Source organism: Geotrypetes seraphini, chromosome 6, assembly GCF_902459505.1.
Source record: "Geotrypetes seraphini chromosome 6, aGeoSer1.1, whole genome shotgun sequence".
NCBI classification, from domain to species: domain Eukaryota; kingdom Metazoa; phylum Chordata; class Amphibia; order Gymnophiona; family Dermophiidae; genus Geotrypetes; species Geotrypetes seraphini.
The window spans coordinates 180,452,416-180,467,178 of record NC_047089.1 but is presented as its reverse complement, the minus strand read 5'-3'; the positions used below and the strand labels follow the sequence as shown (position 1 = coordinate 180,467,178).

Here is a 14,763-nt window from a genome sequence, read left to right as displayed (position 1 = left end):
TAGGAATTTCAGTTAAATTACTTACATATCTTAGAGTTTTCCATGTATCTAATAAAAGTTTATTTTCTTTATACAATCTGGGCATCTTGATACTGAGAATGTGACAAAGATGTAAAGGAGACAGGAGTCGCCATTCCAAGTATAACCAATCTGGAGTGTATTCAATGAGATTTGGGAGGACCCAATACATACCTTGACGTAAAATATAGGCCTGATGATACCTATAGAAATTTGGGAAATTTACCCCACCCTCCTTAATTGATTTCTGTAAAGATACCAAAGCAATTCTAGGTGTTTTGCCAAGCCAAACAAACTTAATAATTATTGCATTCAATTTTTTATAAAAAGAGTTCTGAAAAAATACCGGAATCATACACATTTGATAGCAAACCACAGGCAATATCATCATTTTTATGGTTTGAACTCTTCCCCACCAAGATATATGTAATGGGTTCCATTGTTCACATAATTCCGAAACCTTTTTTAATAAAAGTTTTTCATTTTCTTTTACTGTATCTTCTATTGAATTTTTAATCCAAATTCCTAAATATTTTAATCCATCCTCTTTCCATACAAAAGGAAATGAATCAAACATAGATTTTATGCAATGCACATTAAGCGAAAGAATTTCAGATTTATTCCAATTGATTTTATATCCTGAAAACATTCCAAATCTTTCAATCAATTCTAACAAACATGGTATAGTTGAACCTGGATTGCGCAAATATAATAAAATATCATCCGCATAAGCAGATAATTTGTATTCCCATTCTTTCAAGGGAATACCCTGTATCCCCTTTGTCTGATTAATAGCTATCAATAAGGGTTCTAAAACAATATCAAACAGCAAAGGAGATAATGGACATCCTTGTCTAACTCCTCTATGTAATTTAAAACTCTCAGATAAATTATTATTAATGTATAATCTTGCCATAGGGGAGCTATACAAAGTTTTAATCATTTGAACAAAACCAGGACCCACACCAAACCAATCCAAAGTCTGATACATGAATGACCATTCTACCCTATCAAAAGCTTTTTCTGCATCTAATGAAAGAGCAAAAGCTGGTTCATTCATCATTTTAGTTAAATTTAATGTATGAAATGTCAATCTTGTATTGTTAGAAGAATGTTTGTTAGCAATGAAACCTGTTTGATGTACATCAATTATGTAAGGAAGAGCCTTTGCCAATCTTAATGCCAGTGTTTTAGCCATTAATTTTCCATCTACATTAATTAATGACATTGGCCTGTAATTTGAAACCATAGTTGGATCTTTATTTGGCTTTGGCAAAACAATCACCATAGATTCTGCCATAGTACTTTTAATACAACCTTTATTAAGTTGAAACTGATATAAATTTAGTAAATAGGGTAATAAAGAATTTTGAAATGTTTTATAGAATTCCACAGTAAAACCATCCCCACCTGGAGCGGATCCAACTCTAAGAGACTTCAATGCTGTTTCTAATTCTTTTAATGATATAGGTTCTTCTAAACTTCTTTTTATATGATCAGGAAGCTTTGGACCCTCAAGAAGATTTAAAAATTCCATACCTTTTTGAACTTTATCAATAGAAGACTCGGAAGAATACAACTCTTTGTAAAAAGCCAAAAATTGATTTAAAATGTTATTAGTTTGATTATGCATATTTCCTTTCTCATCTTTTATTGCACTTATTTTTATTCTTCTCTTTTTTGCTTTAAGATAATTTGCAAGTAAACTTCCTGCCTTATTAGATTTTCCATAATACAAGGTTTGCAGAGAAAACAAATCTTTCCTTGCCATTTTTGAAGAAATTTCATTATATTTGCCTTTATTCTTTAATAAAGTTTGCAAATTTTCGTGATTCCAATCATCTATTAATTTGGATTCCAGCAATTTAATTTCTTTTTTCCAAATCTGAAAATTGTTTAATAAGTTGTTTTTTAATATACGCAGAATAAGAAATAATATTACCTCTTATAGTAGCTTTAAATGCATCCCATAAGATTTCCGCATTAATATCTGCTGAGGTATTTATTTGGAAAAATTCCAAAATTTTTAACTTAATTTCTTCAAGAAAAGTTGAATCTGAAACCAATGTATTATCAAACCTCCATAATGATCTATTGTATTCATTATTATCTAGTGTAAGTGTAATCCACACTCCTCCATGATCTGACAAAATAATTGGATCAATGGAAGCTTGTGTCACTTGTTGCACTATGGAATTTGATACCAATATGTAATCAATTCTTGAAAAAGATTTATGAACTGGTGAGCAAAAAGAGAACTCCTGATCATTAAAATGAAGAATACGCCATATATCTTTCAAATTACAAGTATTCACCAAATTATCTAACCCTAATGATTTTATATTTTTGCTTGGTTTTTTATCCAAAAAAGGATCCATAACAGCATTAAAATCTCCAGCTACTATTAAATTAGAAGCAGCCAGTGGGAGTATTAATTTTTGTATATTAATAAAAAAATCATTTTGATTCGAGTTCGGGGCATAGATATTTAATAAAGTCAAAGTATTATTTCCCATTCTCATTTCCGCTCGTATCCATCTCCCTAAAGGATCAAAATCTATCATTTTAAATGAAGCTAAACATTTTGTGTTCACTAATATAGCCACTCCTGCCTTTTTCCCTATTGCGGGAGTGAAAAAACAGTGTTTCACCCAATTATCTTCTAGCTTTTTGGATTCAACCACTGATAAATGTGTCTCTTGAATATAATACACATCAGCCTGTTGCCTTTTTAAAAATGCTAACATTTTTTTTCTCTTTACTGGGTGATTAAGGCCATTAACATTGAGTGAAAAAATTTTAATCTCCATCAATCCAAATAATTTTTACAAAAGTTCTTCCAATTATTATATCTGAACAAAAAACTGAAATCATTTGAAATGAATAAACACCACCTTCATTTATATCTCCCAATCCAACATCCCTACCCCAATTATCAAATCCCTTTAACCCCCCTCCCATCCCTCCCTCTCCCACCCTTAATATTGGCTGATAAAACCTGGAACTGCACATACAAGACCAAGTAAAGCTAAACTAAAAGCTCTATACAGACTTCAATTATAAAACAATATTGTATGTAATAATCATATGTATTTTTATAAATAATTTATGTAATATTCTCAAAATATTAAAAAATCAAAATAAGAAACTAAATAAAGATCTTCCACTCATATTATAAATGATAATAAAGAATGTGAAACTCTATATGTCTGCTAAAAGTATCAGACTTGTAAGAAACCTATAAATGAAAATTAAGCATTAATAATATATTTTCCTTTTTTTTTTTTTTTTTAATTATTGTTATTATTTATTTTTAAATACATATATTCCCTTTAAATATTCTCAAAGAAGCCTACTAAACCTTAAACTAGAGTCCCTTGAAAATCTTTGCTAACTGAAATCTTTTGTATTTAATTTTTATCAAAACCTCCATTAACTCATCATAACCTATGATCTAAATCTGCCACTATAAGCTCTGTATATTAATATCTTATCTTCATGAATATATTGTAAATAACATATATCAGATATTCTAATATCTTATTAAGATATGTAACAGCAAAGGATCAATTCATTTCAACTTTAAAGTCATCCTTTGAGAAAGAGATATTAAATGCTCACAGAGAAACAAACTGCCTTTTTCATCAGCATTCCATTTCACAGTTTCCATTCAAAATAAACAGAGCCAAACTGTCAGTTAGCAGATTCTCAAATATATTAAAGATGAATAACAAATAAAATCAAATAAAAACCAAGAAGAATCAACTCCAACTCCTGGAAGTGAATAAGTCAAATTAAATTGACATCGGCTGCTCCCTTTGATTTAAATAACAAATAAAGAACCTCCCTCACCCCAAGAAGTCTCCAAAGATTAGGGGAAAGAGATGAAGTCCAACTCCAAACTAAGTAAAAATAAGGAGAAATCTATGAGTTAAGAGTATTAAACGGACAAGCCCTCAGTCACACAGCAACCTCTGGAATCTCCAGGGAAAAGCTGTCGCGGATTTACACCCAGAAAGGTGTTAACTGCGAAACATCCCCGGGCTTGCTCCGGATAATATTTCTAGTGCCTAAATAGTGCAAATGTGCAATGTGTGAAAAACTCAAATGAAAAAAACACACATTATCAAAATGAAGAAGGAATTCATCTCTACCCCTAAGCTGGGGGCCAAGCTGGAAAGTTAGTGTCCAAATCCAACCAAACTCAAAAATACACAGCCTGAAAGAACTTAGCTTTTCCGTGTGTAGTGGAGGTGATGATCCACAAGCAGTAAGCAAAGTAAACGTCCAACGGACTCCGTTTCGGGGGTGAACGCCCCCTTCCTCAGGAACCGCACTGCTCAATGACTCTCAAGTTCATAAGTAAAGCAGGAAAGAAATGGCACTGGTCTGGAGAGGACGCCCTCTTTTTAACTCGCAAAAACAGAAACAGGTGGAATAAAATAGTCAGGTGACCAAGCACCTGACCAAGAAAACTTGCAAAGAGACTCGAAACAAATCCTTAAAGGATTTGTTCCTTAATGGATTTGTTTCGAGTCTCTTTGCAAGTTTTCTTGGTCAGGTGCTTGGTCACCTGACTATTTTATTCCACCTGTTTCTGTTTTTGCGAGTTAAAAAGAGGGCGTCCTCTCCAGACCAGTGCCATTTCTTTCCTGCTTTACTTATGAACTTGAGAGTCATTGAGCAGTGCGGTTCCTGAGGAAGGGGGCGTTCACCCCCGAAACGGAGTCCGTTGGACATTTACTTTGCTTACTGCTTGTGGATCATCACCTCCACTACACACGGAGAAGCTAAGTTCTTTCAGGCTGTGTATTTTTGAGTTTGGTTGGATTTGGACACTAACTTTCCAGCTTGGCCCCCAGCTTAGGGGTAGAGATGAATTCCTTCTTCATTTTGATAATGTGTGTTTTTTTCATTTGAGTTTTTCACACATTGCACATTTGCACTATTTAGGCACTAGAAATATTATCCGGAGCAAGCCCGGGGATGTTTCGCAGTTAACACCTTTCTGGGTGTAAATCCGCGACAGCTTTTCCCTGGAGATTCCAGAGGTTGCTGTGTGACTGAGGGCTTGTCCGTTTAATACTCTTAACTCATAGATTTCTCCTTATTTTTACTTATTTTGGAGTTGGACTTCATCTCTTTCCCCTAATCTTTGGAGACTTCTTGGGGTGAGGGAGGTTCTTTATTTGTTATCTTGTTCGTGTACCTCCTCGATTTAGGGTTCTATTTTTGTCCCTTTGATTTAAAAACATTTCCAACTTCACAGGTTCATCAAAGCTCATAGTTTTATTGTCAATAGTTATTTTCATAATCGCAGGGTATATCAGGCCAAATCTAGCTCCGATGTCTCTTAACTTCGGCCTCATGTCTAGAAATTTTTTCCTTTTATCTGCCGTTGTTTTAGCGAAATCAGGAACGATGTGGACTTTGGCATCCTGACATTTTAAATTTGCATGTTCTTTAGCCATTCTTAACACCTCTAAAACTTGCTGGTGTCTTAGCAACTTGAAAATTATGGGGCGAGGACCTTTTAAAGTATCCAATCTTTTCATTGGTATGCGATGTGCACGTTCAACTTCTATCGGGTAATTGGATTTGAGGGGCAGGACTTTCATCAAAAAATTTTCCACAAATGAAACCGGATTATTTTTCTCCACCCCTTCCGGTACGCCCAAAAGTCTCAAATTACTCCGTCTCATGCGATTCTGGCAATCCTCGACTTCCCTGGTGAGTGTAAAGATTTTTTTCTCTGTCCAGTTTATATTGCCTTTTTTCTGCTTCAAAACTGTCCATTCTCATTTCCATTTTTGTTGTTTTAATCTCCAGCACTTCTGTTCTTTTATTTAAAGTCATTACTTCTTCCTGTATTTCATCCAGCTTTTTGGCGTTTTTTAGAAGAATTTCTTTTATCTCTTGTATTTCTTTCCAAAAATCGATGTCACTTTTCTCTCTTGACAACGGACACTTTGAGGATGTTGCCAGCTCTGGCTTAGATCTCTTAACACTGCCGGTATTAGAAATCCCCATTTCAGACTTGTTTTGTTTTCCTGAAGCCATCACGTTGTATTTTCCTTCGTTTCTTCCGTTAAAATGAAAATTTTATTTCAGTATTTTATGTCATTAATGTCTGTATGTACAGAGCCTCTGCCCTACCCGACCATCCTCGTGCACTCCCAAGCCACGCCCCCACAAATTTATCATTAACAGTTTAACAACTGCTACTATCCCCAATACCTGGAAACATTCAACGATTCGTCCCATCATCAAGGATTCAAAGTCTGGTCATTCAGACTGCTCCAACTATAGGCCAATAGCAAACATCCCATTTTTGGCAAAACTAACCGAAAGGGTGGTCTTTAATCAAATATCTGACTTTATCGAAAAAAACAAAAACTCTACACCCCAACCAAACCGGGTTTCGCAAACACCATTCAACCGAACACTCTTTGGCCTTACAACTACCTTCTTATACTATCTAGATCATCACCAGTCCATCATACTTGTTTCTGTTAACTTATCGGCCACATATTATAGTATAGATCACCAACTTTTACTAAACAGACTATCCGTTGAGGGTTTCAGTGATCAGATACTTAGCTGGTTTAGGTCCTACTTTGCCAACTGCACTTCTAAAGTAGTATTTAATGAATCATCATCCGAAACTTACATAAACCATTACGGAATCCCCTAGGGGTCTATTCTATCCCCGCTCTTGTTCAATATCTATCTTGCCCCACTTCTGACAATGTGCCAATCCATTGACTTTTCTATATTTGCCTATGCTGATGATATTCAGCTTCTCCATCCTTTAGACCCATCAAACATCTCAGAAATCGATGATATCAATCAAAAACTTGGAATCATAAGCATATCGGTAAACGATAAAATGTTGGCCCTGAACATCCTCAAAACAAAAACTCTTCTCTTTTCATGGAAAGGCAGCATTTCACTATGCTTTCCAATTTGCATTTATAATATCCCACTTAAAATGGTCTCATCTGTAAAAATATTAGGAGTAATAATCGATCAAAAACTGAATTTTCATGAACAAATCAGTGCTGTGGTCAAAACCTGCTTCATTAAATTACGAATGATCCGTTCTCTGGCAAGCTGCCTAGACCACACATCCTTTAATACCTTGGTCCACTCCCTTGTAATATCAAAACTAGACTACAGCAATTATTTATACAAGGGCATTTCACTGAAAGAACTCCAGCACCTACAAATAATACAAAATACTGCCATCAAGATTATAACTAACTCCAGGAAATTTGATCATGTCACCCCTCTTCTGAAAAAGGCCCACTGGTTACCAATTGCACATAGAATTACATATAAAATAGCACTCATAACGTTTAAAGTTCAAAGTACGAATGCTCCCAGTTTCATTGATAAGCTTCTCATACTACACACTTTATCTCGTTTATTAAAAACCTCTTTTCAGAATCTATTGACAGTTCCCTCGCTGAAAGTAATCAATACACGCTGTAACATATTGTTTTTGGTAACAAATCCCCTTATATGGAACTCACTGCCTGCTTTTTTAAAGGTCACGTTTTTGGTTTTTTTTCCATCACAAAATATGGTAATCCTACTCTAATCATCAAAGTGCTGGCTCCACTCAACCTCCACCCCAGGACTGCCCTTAACTTAATTGGCTAGAGAATGACAGGTTAGCAGTGGTAATACCTGGTTAAATGCCATTGAATACTGGCAGCCGGCCAACTCAGTGGGGTTTAACTGGGCAGGAACCTCTCCTGCCCAGTTAACCCCTTTTGGAGTACCAACTTCATTACTGTCAATGAATGTATGTTATTACCATAATGCAGATCAGGGGACATGTGATGAAGCTACTAAGTGGTAGATTTAAAACGAACCGTAGAAAATATTTCTTCACACAATGTGTAATTAAACTCTGGAACGTTGCCAGAGAATGTGGTGAAATCAGTTAGCTTAGCGGGGTTTAGAAAAAGTTTGGATAATTTCCTAAAAGAGAAGTCCATAGGCCATTATTGAGATGGCTTGGGGAAATCCACTGTTTATTCTTAGGATAAGCAGCATACAATCTGTTTTACTACTTGGGATCTAGCTAGGTACTTGGGACTTGGGTTGGACACTGTTGGAAACAGGATACTGGGCTTGATGGATCTTGAATCTGTCCCAGTATAGCAATTCTTATGTTCTTATGTAAAGGCCTAAACTTTTAAAAACATCTCAAACTATAGTAGTCTTAATCATTACTGAATGTTCTATGTTTTATTTTGTTTGGATTTGAGATTTGATTACTTACCTTTCCAAATCTGAGCTCAGGGTGAGTAACATTCAGATGCAGTAAATATACCCCTGCCTTAGAGGGCTTACAATCCAAGCAATACCTGAGTCAATGGATATTGATATGTCTTGCCCAAACAAAGAAGGTCCTCAGAGATACAGACACCAAACAAACTCCCTTCTTTAGTAACGTGTAGCATGGGTTTTAGCACCGGCAGCGGCGGTAACTGCTCTGACGCTCATAGGAATTCTATGAATGTCAGAGCAGTTACTGCTGCTGCCGGCGCTAAAACCCACGCTACATGTTAGTAAAGGAGAGGGAAAGTGAGGTCCAAAGACAGTATCATCCAAGATAATCAGCAGTAATGATGAGTCTTGTTTATTGTAAATGCAACAAATATAGCATGCAATACTCAATCTATATTGGTCCTCATAAAGCATGCAAGACTCGACACGACTGTGTTTCGGCAAATGTGTCTACATAAGAAGTCGAATGTACTACAATAACCAACATCATAGTCATAAAACATCCACATATGAAAAGTATTGCATGCTTCATGAAGGACTTGAATTTGTTGGATTTACAATAAACAAGATTGCTCATTACTGCTGGTTACCTTGGATGATACTGTCTTTGGCCCCCTTTCACAAAGCCACATTAGATGTTTCTACCTTGGGATGGCAAGGTTCAAATGCTCAAAGGAATTCTATGAGCGCTGGAGCATTTACAGTACCTTGCTGGCCCGCAGTAGAAACTTCTACTGCAGCTTTTATAAAAGCCAGAGTTTGTTTGATTTTGATATCACTTGTCCAACGTCATGTCAATGGGAGAAGCAGGATTTTAACTCTAGCTTCCTTAGCTCTCAGCCTGTTGTTCTAACAACTATCCTATCCCTTCATTATTATTATTGCTTTGATATTGTATGCTATGTTTTAAGTTTGTTATCCCACCTCAGCCTCACTTTAGAAAAGCAATTTATAGACTCAAATCAAAAATGAAATACATGATGATCTCCCTGGATAGATATTGCTAATGCCATATATGGAATAAGGGGTTCCGTGCTATGGGTTGGTCGGTGTGGATAAGTACTTATCTACGTAAGATGAAGTAGAATCAACAGATGCTTTCATTCCTCACCTTTAGCATTTGGATGCTTGAAGTAACTGGAAAAAAAAGAAGAAAAACTAAAGACCATGCAACAACATTTACTGGGGTTATTTTATCATCAGGTGAATTACTTAAAATTGAAATCTAGAGTTTTAAGCATAATTCAAGATTCAAACTTGTCTTTTGAATTTCTGATTAATGAGTTTACAAAGAAATCCTTAATTTGTATTGCTTAAGAGCTATAAGATCATCACTAAGCCCTATGAACTTTAGAACTGTTGCTCAGACTATTTTAATTCCTTACTTGGCTTATTGCAAATCTTTGCATTGTTTTCTTTTGTTGAACTATATAGGGGAAATTGCAACTGTTCCAAAATGCATCTGCTCAGCTGATTTTCTCATTAGGGAAATTTCACAAAGCAACTGGCTTAAAATACTTGCACCTTCATTTTAAAATAGCTTGCATGGCTTACAAAAATTTTATGGACTTAACTCAGAAAATAGAGTGCAACTTTTGCTATTTCCTATGAATAGGTCAAATTCAACTAATGCACAAAAGTTGAATTTAGACTTCCCATCAAATGTCTAAAGTCTATTTGGGAACAATTTTTTACTTACCAAAGCACTAAGGGCTCCTTTTACGAAGGTGCGCTAACATTTTTAGCACACACACCGGATTAGCGCGCGTTATAGTGCGTGCTAGCCAAAAAACTACTGCCTGCTCAAGAGGAAGCGGTAGCAGCTAGCGCGCGCTATTCCACGCGTTAAGGCCCTAACGTGCCTTCATAAAAGGAGCCCTAAAATTTGGAATAATATTCCTTACCAAATTTGTCAAATCTGGTCATACTTTTATTTAAGGCACTTAAAACTTTCCTATTTTTATACAATTTTAAATTCATTTAGTTTCAAGACAATTAAGGAAATAGATGCTAATTCCCTAATTTCCCTAATTCCTTTATTTGTAATCCATCTTGCATCCTCAGAGTTAACGGCAGGTAATCGAGGCCAACAGCGTGCCAGATTTTAAGAGTAAATGGGATGCCTATGTGGGATCCCTAAGAGGGTAGAGTTGAGGAGTAGGGTCGTTGGGAGTGGGATCTCTGGGAAGGTAAGCCTAGGTGGGTGGGTCTGTTAGGTGGGCAGACTTGATGGGCTGTGGTCCTTTTCTGCCGTCATTTTCTATGTTTCTATGTTACATAAGATGCATCATACAATACTGGTACGGTACATTTGCAGAGATATGTATGAGTCTCGGTATTGCATTAGGTGCAGATGATGCAGCTCAAAAATGAAGTATGTTTGTTTGTTTATTCATTTATATCCTGCCCTTACCCAAGGCGGGTTACAAACTTACGTACAAAGCTATAACATTACATTAAACATTACATACACCATCAACAATACATACCCCCTTAATGCAAAACCCCCATTATACAAGAAGTACAAACCATAAAATACAGAGGCGACCTGCACCTTATTATCTTCTTCTCTTTATTATTAATAACACAGTCCTAAACCTTATCTTTCATCTGGCAGAAAAGGTGCCGCTTCTACCAAAGTTGGTAGGAAGATGCTGTAAATCAAGACTGTATGTGTTAGGAGGGGGAGTTTCTCTTTTTTAAACTTCCAGGTTGTAAGGAAGATTTAATTTCAGCATTTATACAGATCTATTTTCTAGCTGATAAATGTAAATGTCGAGTTGATTAATAATGTTGTAAATTCTTCCCGATACTGTGCTACTCTCTTTCTTCTGTAAACTATGCAGAACCAAACAGTTGAGTGACAGTGGTATACAAGGCTTTATTGTATTGTACTTAATCCTATAGAGAGTTCAAGATGGATTTCAGATCTCATATGATAGATAAGGGGCCTGAGATGTAAGGCAGTAGCCACAGGAGGGAGCTCGGTGTCTATGGGTGGCTAATAAAGGGGGTTGTACACAATTTAGCCACTGGAGGAGCTCCAGGGCACTGATCCAGGGAGGAGGACCTGGAAGGCAGGACTGATATTGATGAGGAAATACAATGCCCAGAAGGCTTAGGGGCCAAGGGCCATCCTTCAGAGCTCTAGTGAGATGGGCAGAAATCCCATGAACCAAAGGAGTGTCCCAGTGTAGAGTGTTGCAGAACATTCTCCACTCCTGTATAAAAGCAGTTTGGCTGGAAGGGAGGAAGGATGTGGAAGGAACTGCCTGAGCCTGAGGAAAGGAAGGAAGCCTGATATTTAAGTTAAGAAGTTGTGTATTTTTGGAATCTCTCAAAAACCAATTTTTCTACATTTTTTGTGCCTTCTCATTCACTATTTTCTTGTTTTCTTCCCCCATTTTAAATTTCTAATTTTTTCATATTTTCAGGCCTTTAAGCCCTCCCTCAGTTTGTTCTCAGGCCAGTTACATCGAGCCTTTTCTGGTCAATCATTCAATCGACCCCCAGAACAATTGTGTTTTTTGACCTTTAAGCGGCAGTTTTTCCATCGTTGTCAAAGCCTTCTAGCTGCTTCAAGAAGTGTACTCGGTGCAATAGGACCATCTCAATCACTGATCTGCACATTTGGTGTCTTCGGTGCCTTGGTCCTGCACTGGGTGGACTCTTGTTCTTGTTGCTCAAAGCTCCAGAATGATCTTTGAAGGCTCAACTTCTACAACAGGAGAAGTTGCTTGGATCATCTGAGACATCAACAATGTTCGCTGTGTCTGATTTAGATAAACATCAATCTCTGACAGCATTGACATCGACACTGCCTTTGGTACCTCGCTCGGTGTCGGCTTTCTCGGTACCACCATCTACTTCGTCTGCTAAAAAGGCTAAGAAACATTCTCATGCCTTACCCCCTCGTTTTACATCAGTGTCATCTCAAGCATCGAATCAGTTGATGCATGCCAAACATCGATGCAGGCAATCTTGTTCTCTATCCTTGCAATGAAATATCTTAGTCATTTTCAATAAAAACAACTTATATTATAAAATCTATAATAATTTGGCCAGCACTGTAAATAAGCCATAATAGATGCTTGTAAGTAAAGATATGGTATTAGCATCTGCTGCAGTCAGATTACCTCGGAGAGGTAGATCAGGCACTAATCCTTTGTTAAAGGGATTGCAGTAATACTTCCTCAAGTTCCATACGCTGGTCTGCCCCATGACTGGTTTGTATCCAAATGGCCTGTTATCCAGAACCTTTAGTTTGATGGGAGGGAGATAGCTGATCTCCTCCGGTAAGTACTGTTGGGAGAGAAGAAAAAGGCTGCTTTATTGCTATGATTGATGAGAATGGAAGCTTAGAGGCAGAGAAAAAGTTAATTTTCAAACTAGGATTACTTCGTACTTTGCTGGATTCATTTAGGCTGATACATCTGTAAGGGACTAACATACTATGCAGTACATAATGAAGAAGTGATAGGAGCTGGAAATCTGTAAAGAATAGTAAAAGAGAGACTGGGATGCCACCATGGCCAATAAACACCAGAAATGGAGGAGTAAGAAGAGAGAGGGCAATGCTTAAGATCTAGACCAGGAGTGTACAACCTTTTGGTTTCCCTGGGCCGCATTGATCGAAAAAAAATGTTTCTGAGACCGCACAAATGTGCAAACACTGTAGCAAGACAGAGGAGGAAGCCGGCAAGACGGTAAACACCCGGGGGCAGCAGAGGAAAACACTGCATCGCCTTCGACCGGGGCTGCACAAAATACTTCACGGGGCCGCATGCAGCCCTTGGGCCGCAGGTTGGACACCCCTGATCTAGACAAAAGTGAGAAACAAGTAAAGTGTGAGAGGACTCGGTTCCCAGATAAATATGAAGAAACTTGTTCTAAATGCTAAAGGTTATCATGATGGCTCTCAGACAAAAGATTTAGGAGCGATGATCTGTATGATGGCTCCCTGATGAGAATCAGATGATAAAATAGAGAGAGGCCATGCATAACGTGACCATACGTCCCGTTTTGAATGGGACCATCCCGTTTTTAGGTAGCCTATTCCGTTGTCCCCAAGCACAGCTTTGGGATGCCGAAATGTCCCATTTTCAGAAAGAGAGCATCGGTAGGTTTGCCCCCTGCCACCCGACACACTCTTCATCTTCCTCTCTCCCTGCCTGCCCCCTTTCACTGATTTTTCCCTGCTTCCCCACCACCGACGCCAATGCAGAAACTGGGACAGGCCAGGCGCCCAGCCCACAAGCCTTCCCCTGATGTCTATTCTGATGTCGGAGAGGAAGTTCCGGGCAAGCCAGGCAGTAATTGGCTGACCCGGAACTTTCTCTCCAAATGGGCTGCGAAATGGCAAATGAGGTTCAATGTGGATAAGTGCAAGGTGATGCATGTCGGTAACAAAAATCATATGCACGAATGCAGGATGTCCGGTGCTATACTCGGAGAGAGCCCCCAGGAAAGAGACTTGGGAGTACTTGTAGACAAGTCAATGAAACCGTCCGTGCAATGTAAGGTAACAGCGAAAAGGGCAAACAGAATGCTAGGAATGATTAAGAAGGGGATCACAAACAGATCTGAGAAGGTTATCATGCTGCTGTACTGGGCCATGGTACGCCCTCACCTGGAGTACTGCGTACAACACTGGTCACCGTACATGAAAAAGGACATACTACTACTCGAAAGGGTCCAGAAAAGAGTGACAAAAATGGTTAAGGGGCTGGGGGAGTTGCCGTACAATGAGAGGCTAGAAAAACTGGGCCTCTTCTCCCTTGAAAAGAGAAGACTGAGAATTGCTGCAGATCATTTTAAAGCTCAACCCAAATATGTTTAAGTCTAGTTTGAAGGTTTTCTGGTAGAAAAATGAATATTACATTTTTGCTAACCATACTCAGGACTTGAACCCTTGATGTTTGGAAGATAAAAGCAGTACTCTGAAGCATAGAGTTTGGTAATATGAGCCTCTACAGACTAAGCAGATGACGAATGTCTTCTTGTCAAAGTTTTGAGAAGTGAAGGAAATGATTAAAATCAGTATAGGTGTGTTTGGGCAATCCACACCCAAAGCACGCCCAATCAGTTCAGATGTTTTCTGGCGGGAAGTTCTAATGGTACCTATGATGTCAGACGCCACTTAGGCGTACATAGTATAAGAAGGTCCATCAGAGCAGAGTTTTCTCTTTTAGGACTTCCATTCTGTGTTATTGCTTATGCTAATTTCTGAGACCTCACCTTTCCTCATTATCTTTTAACATTTTCTTTCCTCTATCTGCCACAACTCTCTCCATTTCACAGGACCATTAGCAGCTATAGTAATTTGCAATTGATGTCTTTCTAACATTTTTCATATTTTCAGGTGAATATGCTGCACCTATGCAAGGAACTCCTTGCTAATAGCTCAGATACCAAATCCAGTTGAGAATGATATATTGCTAGCTA

General features: G+C 37.7%; 1 protein-coding gene across 10 annotated transcripts in view; it reads right to left on the bottom strand.

Moving 5' to 3' along the window:
* FER1L5 (fer-1 like family member 5) overlaps positions 1 to 14,763 on the bottom strand; it is a 363,329-nt gene that overhangs the window by 102,633 nt on the left and 245,933 nt on the right. For all 10 annotated transcript variants that reach the window (XR_004539782.1, XM_033947691.1, XM_033947688.1 and 7 more), the window contains 2 exons: positions 12,456 to 12,621; positions 9,431 to 9,456 (listed from right to left, as the gene is read on the bottom strand). Coding sequence is in view for 9 of the 10 variants with exons in the window: in XM_033947691.1 (XP_033803582.1) it covers positions 9,431 to 9,456; positions 12,456 to 12,621 (192 nt within the window). In the remaining variant the exon portion in view is untranslated. The remainder of the gene's footprint in view (positions 1 to 9,430; positions 9,457 to 12,455; positions 12,622 to 14,763) is intronic.